This window comes from Antennarius striatus, chromosome 18, assembly GCF_040054535.1.
Source record: "Antennarius striatus isolate MH-2024 chromosome 18, ASM4005453v1, whole genome shotgun sequence".
In the NCBI taxonomy this organism is placed as follows: domain Eukaryota; kingdom Metazoa; phylum Chordata; class Actinopteri; order Lophiiformes; family Antennariidae; genus Antennarius; species Antennarius striatus.
This window is the reverse complement of record NC_090793.1, coordinates 5,506,977-5,522,097: the sequence shown is the minus strand read 5'-3', so window position 1 is coordinate 5,522,097 and position 15,121 is coordinate 5,506,977. Positions and strand designations below refer to the sequence as shown.

At 40.3% G+C, this 15,121-nt stretch overlaps 1 protein-coding gene across 1 annotated transcript in view; it reads left to right on the top strand.

Annotated features, from left to right (window-relative positions):
- kmt2cb (lysine (K)-specific methyltransferase 2Cb) overlaps nt 1-15,121 on the top strand; it is a 96,883-nt gene that overhangs the window by 55,736 nt on the left and 26,026 nt on the right. The window contains exons 14-30 of the mRNA XM_068341672.1: nt 193-923; nt 2,221-2,343; nt 4,312-4,428; nt 4,703-4,807; nt 5,780-5,884; nt 5,989-6,170; nt 6,326-6,490; nt 6,585-6,691; nt 6,795-6,866; nt 6,993-7,205; nt 8,414-8,533; nt 8,813-8,938; nt 9,018-9,148; nt 10,264-10,453; nt 13,516-13,608; nt 13,874-13,921; nt 14,857-14,997. Of these exons, the coding sequence (XP_068197773.1) occupies nt 193-923; nt 2,221-2,343; nt 4,312-4,428; nt 4,703-4,807; nt 5,780-5,884; nt 5,989-6,170; nt 6,326-6,490; nt 6,585-6,691; nt 6,795-6,866; nt 6,993-7,205; nt 8,414-8,533; nt 8,813-8,938; nt 9,018-9,148; nt 10,264-10,453; nt 13,516-13,608; nt 13,874-13,921; nt 14,857-14,997 (2,769 nt within the window). The remainder of the gene's footprint in view (nt 1-192; nt 924-2,220; nt 2,344-4,311; nt 4,429-4,702; nt 4,808-5,779; nt 5,885-5,988; nt 6,171-6,325; nt 6,491-6,584; nt 6,692-6,794; nt 6,867-6,992; nt 7,206-8,413; nt 8,534-8,812; nt 8,939-9,017; nt 9,149-10,263; nt 10,454-13,515; nt 13,609-13,873; nt 13,922-14,856; nt 14,998-15,121) is intronic.

The window sequence follows — 15,121 nt, the reverse complement described above, 5'->3', positions numbered from 1 at the left end:
ATAAAATATTGTTGACAGGGATAATGTAAGACATGGAGCTAACATCTCATTTGTATTAATGAAATTAACATTTCTTTGGTTTAAAAATCAATTAATATTAAGTTCTTCAACGTCTGTCTTTTCTGTCTATTAATGAAGAACATGATGCACAAATATCCTAGGTTCATTGCAATCATGAACTTCCTTTTACAGAATCAAAACCAGCAGAAAGAGCCCAGCTTGTACCTACAGAGATTTCTACATCTTCAGCAACTCCCAGCCTTGACTCTTTTTCTGTCCATCTGCCGACGGATGCAGTAAAGAAGCAGGACACCACATTCCCAATTAAACCAGCAAAGACAGAGGCCTGCCCTGTGGAGGGCATGACCAACCCCAGCACAAAGGATTTTAAGGCCATCATCATAGCCACCAAAGAACTAAAAAGTACTACATCAGTACCTTTTACGAACCAACCAGTGGAGGTCTCACTACCTCACTCCTCAAATATGGATACAGTTAGAGTGTCTTTGCTGGAATCTGCTCGAAAAGAACTTTTCCATGAGAGGAGTGAGAGTTTTTTTCACAGGAACCTGGCACAGACTGTTAGGCCATCAGCCTCCAGCACATCAGAGGAGCTGGAGATGGACACCACACCAGAGAGTAAGCCTAATCTATCTCTTTCCAGTCTGTCTTCAGAAGAGAAACCACTGAAGACGACTGTAGAAAGGTTGGTAGACATAGTTTCCTCTCCTTCCGACTGCTGTCTGCTGGGCCGAGGGACTTCTCCCAGAGAGCCATCCCAGACACAGATCCTACCTTTGCTGGGTGATCACAATTGTTTATTACCCACCACTACACTTATACCACTTACCCCTAAAATTGGAATGGGAAAGCCTGCCATCACCAAGAGGAAGTTTTCTCCTGGAAGACCCCGAACAAAGCAGGTACGAACTTTGATGTAAATGAAGAAGAATGCTAGTCGACTTCATTTTGTTGTTTGGCTTGTTGTGCCTCATTCCCTGTCCCAGCTTATCTAATACGCCTTTGCATTGCAGACTAATAATTTGTACTCATACCCTGTATACAGCGGTCCCTCGCTATGATGTAGTTAACTTTTTGTGACCTCGCAGTTTCGCAGATTTTTTTAGTGCATGCTTTTTTTTACAGCGCATTGTGTTCTGCATCCTGATTAGCCCATTGTCTTCTGTGTGCTGTGTGTTTAAACGAGGGAAAAGTGTGAAAATGTTAACTCCCGCCATTAACGAGGGACCACTGTACACCAAAATGGCATTCTTAAGTGTCCTGTGCATTCTCTCAGCTCTCCAGTATTGGGCTGGTTAGGCTAGGATCGTTGAGGCAGAGCATACAGTCATTTTCAGCTATGTTTTGCATATCCATGTTTGGTCACAGTTTCCGATTTCAGTAGGGGTTACTCTCCCATGCTCATCTCCACATTACAAACATGCACCGCCTAATTGGTTTGCTTAAAACGAGCATTCACCAAGTAACAGTGACCAGTCATTACCATCACCGTCTTCATTTTACACCATCAACACAGTGACAGAAAACCTCTTGAGCTTCTAACAGTAGCTCTAACCTTTGCAATTTAATCATAAATTAAATCAGAGCCCTGAATGTAGATTCTCAGACAAATAATATAAATCAACTGCAACCTTGGCTGTGACGTATTATGAAGGATGTTGCAGAGGGCATTCTAATTTAGTTTGCAAAATGTGTTTTTCTTCCCCCCAGATTAATCCCATTTCTTAAATAAACATGTAGCTCTTAACGCCTGGAGAAACCTATCCCGGAAATGTAGTCTATAGTCTGGCATAACTTTGTCTGATGTATTCATGTTCTAACATAATTCCCCTTGCTGTAGCAACTATGCCAAACATACTAGTGTTTCATTCCTGTTGTGTTGTGCTATAATGTCCTGGAAATTTAAACTTGTGTGCATGAAAAACCTCAGAGATAAGCTTTAACAAAGAGTAACCAAATTTATTATATAAATTTATTATATTTATATTTTTATATTTTTTTACCCGTCAGGTACTCTAATAATGTAACTATTTATAGATACATGTGCTACCAGTGGCTACATTGAACACTCAACACATCTCTTTAACATCTATCTTGGTATATTTTGTTTCTTTGCTGGCTTTGTTTTTAAGTTGCCTCATTTTGTCACCCTCCTCCCTCCCTCTCTCTCACTCTCTCACCTGCCCTCCCTTACCTTAGGGTGCATGGAGCCCCCACAACAGTGTGAGCTCCCCCTTGTCCTGGTCACCAGACCAGCCAGAGGGGTGGGACATCCCAAAGACCAGGCAGTCCTCTGGCAGCCCCGGCTGGAGCATCAGAGTGGTAAATGCTGTGGCTCACCAGAGACGGCTGGGCAATAGCTGTCCTCTGTTAGCCCTTTGTTTACCATAGTGACACACACTCTTAGAGTGTTTCTGAGTGTCACTGATGTTTTTGATAGCCCACAGTAAAAACCATTACCAATTTTTTGTGAACTTTTTTTTAAAAGTAGCTATGCTTGTTTTTCTAAAGTGAAACTAGAAATAAGGCCACATTGAAATTACGTTTGGCTAGCTTTGCGATTGAATTAAGAGGTCAAGGGTATTAGGTAATAAATCATTCCAGTCTGCACAAATATCTGTTTAATAGTTTTTACCAGTGAATGAAAGCATTCCATTGCCTCTTTGTCAGTGAAACACTTTTGTGTTCCCTTTTTTTGAGCATCTTATTAGAATATTTTGGATGAATGTTAGTTTGTACCCTGCAAAATACCATCTTAATTGGTGTAGATCTGCAACTGCTATGGATGGTGGGGACATTTTTTCAAGATCAAATTTGGGGCAAATAGGAAGAGATGCGAGCAGGTCTTAATCGGGTTCATTACATCCCGCTTCAAAGCGGTGATGTATCAGTGTTCGTGTGTTTGCCCGTCCGTTCTTTCGTCTGTTAGTCCACCAAATATCTTCGCAACTGTTACAGATAGAAAGATGAAACAAAAAGCATATTACTCAGGCAGCAAAGGGGATGAAAATGAGATGATGACATTGACCTTTAGAAAACTAGGTCAAATTTCAAATTTTGTACACTCAGGAACCGGATAACATAAAAAGACAAGGGAGAAGGCCAGTGTGAGTAAGACCGTAGATCAAAGCTACTGCTTTGATCTATGAAAGTAGGTAAGGCTAAAATTTTGACTTCATGGGTGATGTGGGATATTGCAGTCTCTGACTGCCTTACTTCTAGTGTACTACTTGCTTTTCATTTAAGTTTGACTGTCATGAATGGGTCTGAATGGAACTCATGATGCTAGAACAGCTCAGAGGGATTTTTCTTCTCTCTCACTTACTGGCTGCCATGCACAAATTGTAATGTAGCTCTGAAATAAGATTAACTCACTGGCTGCCAATGACATCCATAGACGTCAATTAGGTTTTTCAATGGGGAGAGCTGAGGGACAGTCTGCCAGAGCTTGTCAGAGGGCCTGATGGATGCATCACACAATCTGCCTCTCCTCTTAGCCTGATGCGCCGATTTCTTTGGATCAGGGTAAATCTGGACTCATCAGACCACTTGACCTTCTTCCATTACACCAATCTTAATGCTCCTCAGCAAATTGAAGCCTTTTTTCCGATTGGCCTCACTGATTAGTGGTTTTCTCAAGACTGCACAGATGTTCGGTCCCAATCCTCCGAGGTCCCTTTGCATTGTGGTTGTGGAAATGCTCTTACGTACTATACTTCACTATTAAACATATGTTTGAGTTCTACTGTTTCCTTTCTTTGATTTGATTTCGCCAGTCATTTAAGTTATCGCTGATTATGATCATTCAGAATATTTTTCCAGCCACATGTCTTCAAGACGATGGGTCCCCACTATCTTTTCAGTTTATAATAATGCGTTGGACAGTTTTTAACCCAATTTTAGTAGTTTCTGCAATCTCCTTAGATGTTTTCTCTGCTTCACGCATGCCGATAATTCTCAAACAGACTAACATCTTTTCCACAACCATGGGATGTCTTATGACAAGGTTGTTTAAGAAATGAGAATCAACTCATTGCACCAGTTTTAGTTTACTAACTTTTTGCAGGCTGAAAGATAATTGCCCTATAGAAGGCTCATACCCAAAATCTAGGTGGTGACTTTTATTTTTGGCCAAGCAGTGAATGACCTGAGCTTTTTTTTTCTTCACGAGAAATTTTCTATAAAGTAGAGCTTACTTCTGCCTTTTTTTAATCTGTGAAAAGGAGTTTGTGTGTCTATATCCACCATTTAGTAATACTCATTTTCTGATTTTTTTTCTTGCCACCGCAGGGTCGAGGCTCAGGTTTCCCCGGGAGAAGGAGGCCCAGGGGAGCTGGTTTATCAGGTAGAGCTGGACGTGGCAGGGCCAGAGGAAAGAACGGAGTGAGTCCCTGCATCAGTCCTGGGGTACGTACTGTCAGCAGGATGACATTTCAAACATTACACTTAATACAAAGAAGTGTTAAATTCTCCTCTCAGTGCAGACATCGCTTATGTATTGTGTGCTGTGTTAAAAATGAACTTTTGAACTGTGGGTTTGGTTTTTATGTAAAGACTGCTCAGACTGTGGAGCCCATACCACAAAACAATGACTTGGCTATGAATCATTCAAATTGAAGACTGATACTGCTAATGATACTTTCATGTAAAAATTTTTATGATATTTCATTCTGATATGCAGGTCACCACAATAGAAACACCATACCAAGTCAAAGAGGAGGAGGAAAATGCCATGCATAACACAGTGGTCATATTTTCCAGCAATGACAACTTCACACTGAAACAGGTGAAACATCATTACTAATATATGTAATTTTGAGTTCATCCATGATTTTGTTCATTCACTAATATGACCTGAGTGATATCTTCAGTTTGAGATAATTCATTCTTGTGGAAATCCTGCCAGTTACCGGTACCTGCAACCAGTTCAGTCAGAAAAAGAACGAAGATATCACCTTTGTTAATCCCTTGCAGGGGAAATTATGTGCTCACTCTAGTTGTTAGTTAATAATCATAAGCACGTGTGATTAGCAACTCTGTGTGTGTGTGTGTGTGTGTGTGTGTGTGTGTGTGTGTGTGTGTGTGTGTGTGTGTGTGTGTGTGTGTGTGTGTGTGTGTGTGTGTGTGTGTGTGTGTGTGTGTGTGTGTGTTTGTGGGTCCGTGACACACACAAAAGGGGCCTGTAAGCATGCAGATAATGAGGGGTAAAGCAGTTGGCAGCTCCTTTGGGAAGGAGACGGTGCTTTGCTCAAGAGTACCTCAGGAGGTGGGTGACCTGGCATCCCTCCACTGCCAGTTCACACTCCGAATCTTTTTTGGTCCAGTCCCCAGCCCAAGACCAAGGGGACTGAGCTACTGCTGCCCCAGTCAGTTATATAATATAGAATCATACTGAAACATTATTGCTTTTAGGTAGAATGCTTCTATGCACAACTTTATTTAAGGATATAGGTGTGTTTGTATTAACGAAGCAGGTTTAAGGAAATAAAAATATTTTCTCATTCATCCACATATATTATGGGTGATTGCAATTGAATAATTCTGTACAGCATATTGAAACATGCATTTGGCTGGTGACAGAAGCATATTGAAACATGCATTTGGCTGGTGACAGAAGTTGTACATAAGATTCTTCCAACATTAAAAAAAAAAAAAATTTCCGGGTAAATTTGACTTTGTGCCTTGCTGTAACTGTGGTTGTCATAAGTGAACTGCATTAGTGGAACTGAGTTATTTGAGATTTTTCTTTTCTTTTTAGGACATGTGTGTGGTATGCGGCAGTTTTGGTCTTGGTGCAGAGGGACGTCTATTGGCTTGTGCTCAGTGTGGCCAGTGCTACCATCCATTCTGCGTTGGCATAAAGGTACTTACAGTATTGTTTCTACATCACACAGTATGCCTAGTACATAGCAAAAATGTTATCTCTTTATACATTGGTGCACATTTAACTGTTTCATTATTTCACAGATCACCAAAGTAGTGCTGAGTAAAGGCTGGCGTTGCCTGGAATGTACAGTGTGTGAGACCTGTGGCCAAGCCACAGATCCTGGTCGCTTGCTGCTGTGCGACGATTGCGACATCAGCTATCACACATACTGCCTGGACCCTCCACTCCAGAATGTACCTAAGGATAGCTGGAAGTGCAAATGGTGAGTAGTTTTATCTCACCCAACTCCAATTCAAGCATGTAATTGTTTAAATAAAGGTTTTTTTATAAACTAAAAAAAATAATGCACTGAGCAGTTTTTTTTCCTTTTTGAAGTAAGCTGTGTGGAATAATATTCCTATTCCGTGTGTCTTGCAGGTGTGTGTCATGTACCCACTGCGGTGCTACAACCCCAGGCTTAAGGTGTGATTGGCAGAATAATTACACCCAGTGCGCCCCCTGTGCCAGCCTTGCAACATGTCCCATCTGCCTGGTGGACTACAGTGAAGGTGCCACAATTCTGCAATGTCGCCAATGTGACAGGTACACAATCTTTCTGCAAATTTTTAGGCTGAGTGCAACTGCTGTCCCTAGGTATTTGTTATAGTTGTCCCTAAACCTACTTTTTTGTCCATAGATGGTTCCATGCTTCTTGCCAGGGTCTTCATATGGAGGAAGATGTTGAGAAAGCTGCAGATAGTAGCTTTGATTGCACAATATGTCTGACTTTCAAGACCACACAAGGTTAAAGAGCAATGGTCATTTGTTTCTGTTATAGATTGTTTTGGATTTGCTGAGACATTTGAACTTTCTGTATGTGCTGTTTGTGCTTATTGTGCTGTTGCAGTTGTGACCAAGGCCAAAGATGCCATTGACCCTGCTGTTATGACGCAAATCGCCACAAAGGCTAAAGAATTTGGTAGGTCTCCTGCTTAGAATTGAATGGTTAAGGTTTTTAAATTCTTTTTCTTTCTGTGAAATAATTTCATTTCTTAGGTATAGAGCATACACTCATAGTGACAATGATTTCTTAAACTTGGTTCAGATCTGTCTAGAACTTACACCCAGGACGGAGTTTGCTTGACAGAGTCTGGGCTTTGCCAGCTGCAGAGCTTGTCTGCTACTGCGTCAAGGCGAAGGAAACCCAAGCCAAAGCTGAAGCTGAAGATCATTAACCAGAACAGCGTGGCAGTGCTTCAGGCTCCTATAGATCCCCTCTCAGAGCACTTCCGTGATGAAGACATGGAGGACAACAGAGGTGCTTGTCTTCCCACATTAAGTTCTTTTCACCCTTAACAGTGGTTTTCAATCCAATCCACTTTATTTCTTGAGCACAATTTAAGTAAACACAAGGTTTCCAAAGTGCTGCACAGTCAACAGACTCACCATAAAACAATGAACAAAATGCAAGTAAATAAAATATCAAATTAGAAAAAAATACAATGAAATTAGTTAAAAACAGAAATAAAATGAGACAGTGAGGAAGCCGTGTGAGGAGCAGCTGGTCAGATTACCTGAGAGAGCAGCTGGGAGTGTATGGGTGTAGTAGCTCAGAGAAGTAGGGTGGAGCGAGGCCATATAAGGCTTTAAAAGCAAATAAAATGATTTTAAAATGAATCCTAAACTGTATGGGCAACAAGTGCAATGATGCTAAAGTCGGTGTAATGTGCTCATGTGCAACAGCCTTCTGAACCAGAAAGGCAGGCAATGGAGAACCCCCTAACTACCACAAAAGTCCATTACAGTAATCCAGCTAAGTGGCCACAAAGGTGAAGATAATTGTCTCAATGTTTTTTTCTGTAAAATTAGTATAATTTTTGCCAAGTGCCTCAATTGAAAAAAAACCTTGATTTCACCACTGCTTTAATCTGGCTGTCAAATTTGACACGTACCTGCAATCTGGTTGTCACAGCTGTGACTTCAGTGTTTGGACTTTTGTGTCTGTCAATCCATTTCTGACAATCTAGATAGTTACCTTTGCATTAATAGATTCCTTTAGTGTTCCGTAAGAATATTGTGTTTATTCTTCTAAATTTTAGTTACATTGCTGTGTTCTTTTGGGAGTCTCAGTCTGGCATTGATATTTGTTTTTGTAGCAACATGATATGAACAAGGTTACTTAATCCATGTACAAATATACAAAAGCCAAGAGTGCCATCAGTCACTAGCTTTGATACAGGCCACAAGACCAAAATGGAATACCTTTAATGGCAAATAAATAAATAGTCCTTTTGTTACTCAAACAGCATCAGGAATGGGGTTTTTTTTTGGGGGGGGGGGGTTGTAAATACGTGAAAAAGATGTACTTTGTAATGTCCTTCTGAACTTAATTTCTATCTGGCAAATGTCCTGTTGGAAGTGTGGATTTCAGATACAGTCGACCCAGGTTCTGTGCTGAGTGGCCTCTGATGTGCTTTCTCTGCAAAGGGTCTGTCACTCATCATCAGTCCTTTCTCACTTTTGCAGAGGTAGAGCTTCTAGAGTGTGAGACAAAGTCTGACTCAAGCCTGGAGCGAGAGCCAGCAGAAGACTTCTCCAAGGGGACGGACAGTGGCAAGAAGAGAAAGAGGAAGCCGTACAGGCCGGGTAGGCAACCTGATTAAAGGAGACAGCTCCTGTGAAGCATAAAATGGCGCTGTACATGCTCAACTCTGTAGCAAAGCACTGCCATCTCAGGGCCTCTGATGTACAATTGAATCTGCCTCGTGTTTCTGAGCTTTCATTTTGACAACACTGGACAATTAATAGAAAAATTTGCTCAAACTCAATACTCAAATTATATCTACACAGTGATTGTGAGAGAAATTGTGCTAATTTTGTATATTTTAACTTATTGCTGATTAATTAATAACTATTTATTTCAAGGCATTGGTGGTTTCATGGTCCGACAGAGGAATCGTCCCGGTCAAGGTCCAGCCAAGGCAAAACGATCCCTCTGCAGAAAGGATTCTTCTGGTTCCATGTCAGAGATTCCCACAGGAAAAGATGAAGGTCTTTACTGCCACAATATTACACACTTCCACAGTATTGTCTGTTGTGTGTTTATTTTTTGTGTGATTTATCGTGTTAGGATGGACAGAGGCACAACCTGTTACCCCTGTTGAGGAGAAGCCTCCTAGACCAGAGGTCCAAGAAAAAATTAAAAAACGCTACAGAAAGAAGAAAACAAAACTGGAGGAAGCTTTTCCCACCTACCTGCAGGTCTGTCACTTTTGATAGCACATTCTTATGTTTAATATGAATGGTTAACTAACCCTATGTATAAACAGTATGTTCTCATCATTTGGGTATGCAGTCTTTATAGTCTAAACTGCTGTATAACCACCTTAGGGTGATATGACTGTAATCATTGCCTCAGAGAGTTTTATCAAAAATTTTCTGAATTTTGTCATATATTTTGTCAATATTCACAAATAGCTATTTTAGTTCATTTCCATCCATATTCTTGTACTTTTAACAAACCCATCTTTCAGAAGCACAGATTGTCTAAAGCCATATATTCGAGGAATACGTTTTATTCTACCCTTGGGATGTCTGAAAATCCAAAGTACATTGCCTGTAAACCACTTACAGGAATTTGGTGCACAGTGGCCCATCTTTGAGGTCTTTTGAAAGGGAAATTGAGCAAGTCAGTGCAGAGGATAGTAGTCTGATCAAACTCATTAATGAGTCCTACTCAGGTTGGGAATTGACATGCAAAAGTTAAACTGAATGTGACTTCAAAACCCTCTGTTCTAGTCAGTATCTAATGTCACCTATTGTTACACAAAATATAGCTATATGATACCCGTTAACCCTGCAGCTGTCAGTGATGCTTTAAATCCCACCTTTATAGAGCCATGATCAGTCTAACATAGAGGTTCAACATAGTGAAGCAAATGTTATCAATTATTGAAATTGTTGCACGTTGGGCTTTTACTGTCTCCAGCAATATGCAGTTTTGTGTCGCTGAGAATGATAAATGACTTTGGTGTAAGTCATAGACGTAGGTAGTGCTGACTGAAAGGCCTGTAGTGACGTAACTATTTCTGATTGTTTATTTTTAACTGAATAGGTTTCAGAATTAGTTGTTGCATTATAAATCGGTAAAATGCAATTTGACCTGAAAGTGATAACGCAACCACCACCAACGTTGTCTTTGGCATATATAGTACAGTGTTTTCACTTAATTTTGCAAATTTGTTTGTGTCAAGATAGTTTTGGAAACAGTGCTATTAGAACAGAGGGTTTTGAAAAATCTCAAACTTCTGATTTTCACCAAAATTGTTTTTGTGTAAGCGGGGGCTTGGAACACTGTTCTGTGTTGTCATGGTCAGGAGGCATTCTTTGGAAAGGACCTGCTAGACAGAAGCAAGCAGAGCAGGCAGAAGGGGGTTGAATCAAGCTTACTGGAAGAAGGCCAAAGCCATGTGGAGAAGAAGCATCCCACCAGCTTTCTGGACCCTTCATCAGACCCTCTGCTCAGCACCTCAAGAACTTCTCTTCCCACGAGACAAGCAGCAGGACGTACGTATAGACTTATGTTCTTCAGAGCAAGGGATGCAATTATTATAATTCATTCAAAGCGTTGAAGTAACTGGTAGATAATGATTTTAGTTTAAAAAAAAAAAAAAACGCAAGAGAGAAATCACTGCCGGCATAGAGAAGGCACACAACAGTGTCTCTTTTTTTGGTAACCACATTTTTTTCAAGTATGTTTTATTTGTGCAACTGTAGCTCCATTCAAAGTACACCACCCTGTTTCTCTTAATGTCACATACTTTTAACAGAGAAGTAACAGTGGCTTGTTAATGTTGATTATCTACACCAAGTACAATCAAACCTGTCTAGGAAGACCAATAAAGTGGGATCGAGTTTATACATGAAGTCAAGTTAATGTTCCCAACAGAGCACAAATACAGTATTCCCTCGTTTATTCGCGCCTCAAGAGTTGCGGCTTCACCACATCGCAGGTTTTTCGAATTATATCTTCTTCTCCTTTCGGCTTTTCCCTTCAGAGGTGGCCACAGCAAATCAGTTGCCTCCATCTAACCCTGTCTTCTGCATCCTCTTCTCTCACACCAACTACCTATGTGTCCTTTTTCACTACATCCATAAACCTCCTCTTTGGTCTCCCTCAAGGCCTCCTGCCTGGCAGTTCAAAACTCAGCATCCTTCTACCAATATATTCACTATCCCTCCTCTGGACATGTCCAAACCATCTCAGTCTGGCCTCTCTGACTTTATCTCCAAAACCTCTAACATGTGCTGTCCCTCTGATGTACTCATTCCTGATCCTATCCATCCTGGTCACTCCCAAAGAGAACCTCAGCATCTTCATCTCTGCTACCTCCAGCTCTGTCTCCTGTCTTTTCCTCAGTGACACTGTCTCTAGACCAAACAACATCGCTGGTCTCACCACAGTTCTGTACACCTTTCCTTTCATTTTAGCTGAAACTCTTCTATCACACATCACACCTGACACTTTTGTCCACCTGTTCCATCCTGCCTGTACCGCTTCTTCAACTCTTTTCCACACTCTCCATTGCTCTGGCTGTAGACTATGGCTGTAGTACTTAAAATCCTCCAGCTTCTTGGCCTCTTCTCCTTGTAACCTCCCATGTACTCTGTCTTACTGCGGCTAACCTTCATTCCTCTCCTTTCCACGACAAACCTCCACCTCTCTAGCTTCTCCTCCACCTGTTCCCTGCTCTCACTACAGATCATAATGTCATCTGCAAACATCATAGTCCATGGAGATTTCTGTTTAACCTCATCTGTCAGCCTGTCCATCACCATAGCAAACAAGAAGAGGCTCAGAGCTGATTCCTGATGCAGTGTAAACGCAAATTTATTTATCTCATCGAGGACAAAGGAGAGAACAAGTGGCGAGAAGCAAGTGTCTCCCATGAGCTGTAGTCACATGATACCGTATGCCCATGTTATTGGCTGACAGGATCTGTGTGTGCACTGCATTCCAAGACTCACATGTCCTCCTGCACGTTTACGTTTGCTTTGTGAAGTGGTATTTTTTTCTTTGTGAAACCCTTGCAATGGTTCCCAAACGGGCTGCAACTACTAAGGCCTCTTGTGGATTAGTAGCAGAATGGGGAGGGTTCATAAACATTTGAATTACATGTAAATAATAAAATAAATATTCTGTCACTAGATCGCGGATTGTCACCTTTCGCAAGTGGTCCTTGTATACATTAACCCCGAGTAACGAGGGATTACTGTATTAGAAAACGAAAGCATGGGCATACACAGAGATTCTGTAGATAATATCACATGTATTGAGTGGGTCATAACTGATGATTCAAAGGCGCTGCTAATGCTTCTGTTATACACAACCCTATTTTGACAATTGTAGAAATTTGGGAACATATGCAAGCTTTGGTCTGTGTGTGTGTGTTTGTTCGTGTGTGTGCGTGTGTGTGTGTGTGTACTTCATGTCCTCCTAACTCAAATTGTAAATGATATGTCATTTAATGCCTTGGTCTGTTTACAAATTTTCCCACTGTGGGACAATAAAAGCTTATCTTATGTAGACTTTTGCCAATGGAAATATTTTGGAATTTTGTGGTCTAACATATTTATGGCATGACAGAATGCGATTTCATAACTGTTGATTGTATGGTTATGGCCGCTTCAACCAAATCCCTGCTGCCTGCACTCAAACATGTTTTCTCACAGCCGTACTATAACTTAATGAAATGTGTATTTGACAGTCAATAATAAAATTCGTAAGACCAATGGCACAGAAACATTCTATATAGAAAGACTAATGCTTGCTTTCCTTGTTGTAACTAGTGGATGAGTGGCAGTGGAGGCTATGGGTGTTGGGTCCAGTAAATGGCTTTTTCCCCTAATCTCATTTCTAATTGTTGATTCCACAAATAACAGGTTCTAAAACAGGCACTGGCATTTTCTGAGTTGTAATCTATAAAAACTTATTGCAAGCGTACTTGGCTGTGTGAATATGAACATTGTGGACATATTCACACAGCCAAGTTGCAGCTTTAATTTCAGCTAATATATGGCAGTTGTAGAGCAATGTTAACAAGTAGAGGTCTCGTTCAAGTTTTTAGCTATAACTATTTCAATTTGTAAAGAAAAAGCGCAAATATTAAATTTTCCAATTGTCCAGCCATCACTATGTTCTATCTACATCTCAGAACCTACTGAATAGAATACAACTAAATTTAACTAGTTGTTGGGATACTACATTAGCTAACCTCATAATAGTTTTCTCCAATTGCTTATTGGTGTATTTTATGCACATTTGACCTTTAAAGTCATTCTACTCACCTTTGGGGCATATTGTCTATCAACGTCTTCTCCAAAAGCAGTGGATGACCTAAATGATATTTAAAGATTTAAAAGATTTTAGATAGACATTTGAACTACGGAAATATTTTTTCTTTGCCTATGGTTTCTTTTATTTTTTACTGATCAAATTCTACATATGTCCTCCAGGGAAATGGTTCCAAATCATAATCGCATATCCATTCAACATCACCATCAATTATGATTTGTGACAGTTTGGTTGTCTTTCTTTTTTTGTTTCTTCCTGTTTTCTCCATCTACAGAGGCATCTGAGGAACCATTAGTTGATCTGTCTGATGTTCTGAACACTGATGCAGACATCTTGGGAATGCTGGGAAAGCCAAGCAATGATTCTGGTGCGTCTTATATCTCACAGGCGACCATAGCAGGAGGATATAAATAGTAACCGAATCATGGGCTTTATGAAATAGTTTTCTTTGTGGTCCAGTAATTTGCACCTACTGCAAGTTTATTTCTTTTGCCTCTCAGTGATTTTTTTATCACTCTTTAACAGAACTTCATCTTGGGTTTTATCTTTGGTTTGCATTGTCTGAAATGTGTTGTGCTTGTTCTGTCTTCACTATTTTTTCACTCATTTTGTCTGATTTTGGGTTCTTGTAGGTCTTGATTTTTGCCCCTTCCAGGTTGACAGCTCACCTTCTTCTTTTGGTAAGGGTGCTATGGCCTACTAATCCCTTGCTTAAGTGCATCCTTCCTCTCTTGCAGTGTCTGTCCCTAGTTGAGTGTACATGTATTTAAATGTCTTCGTATGTAGCTATTTCACGATCATGAGCGCTTACCTAACCAAATGTACGATATTCACTTAAATGCATAGGGTGTTCTAGTCTTCGTTAGCCCACTAAACCCATAGGCAGTTGTCTTTTTTTTGAAAGAGCCGTCATAGCTTCATATTCAAAGTTGCTTTCAACATAGCAAACTAACCAAAAAACAGGCATTTTTGATCCAGTCAGTTTAGAAATATTGGACGCCTTTGTAAATACTGTATACTCACACTTTCCTGAAGTCAGTGAAGGCTACATAACAAAAAACACTGCAGTATCTTTTTTTAGAATAAAATAAAATTTCCATCATATGCCCATGTTCTACTAGTACCAAACGGTTTCAATAAAAGTAAAAGGAATTAAGCTGCTCAAGTGATGAGGTTCCCCTTTGCCCTTTTAATTTGCGATGGGTGACAAGTCAGGATTGCAGGCAGGCCAGTTAGCATCCAGGCACATTTTTGAAATGTTTCGTTGACATGAAGTTTAAAATGGGTACTGTATATCATTTTCAAAAATCAGTGAAATTTTCAACATCTGATATGTTTGCCTTTGAGTGTTTGTATGTCCTTAATCAAGTTTAGTGTGATGTTTCTGCCTCTTCACAATTCCCAACTGTTTTTTACAACACAGGAACCCCAAGGAGCTGATGATTTTTATCATATTCCACAGGCTGTTTAGACAATTAAGTACTTTGTGTGTATTTATGAACACATTTATGACCTGGTAGGTTTTGTTGTTCTGCTTGTTTTTGGTGCATTGTGTTTGTGTCTCTGTGCCTGCTTGTTATGATTTGTTTTTTTATGTCCTTGTGTGTTTCCACAGCTGGTCTGGACATTGGACCCTTGACAGCAAGTTCCCCAGCGGCATCCCAGTCTCAGGCTGGTCGACGGACACCTCGGTCCCTCCCAGAGGAACCCTTGGATGGCATTCTTAGCCCAGAACTTGACAAGATGGTCACTGATGGTCAGTTAGGGAGACAGCACAACCAGACAGTTTCTATTAATTTACCGTATATTTTTGCTTCACAGTATTATTGCACAACTTGGTAAAGGAAACTTTCTTACAGATTTTGTATATTTTTTTCATT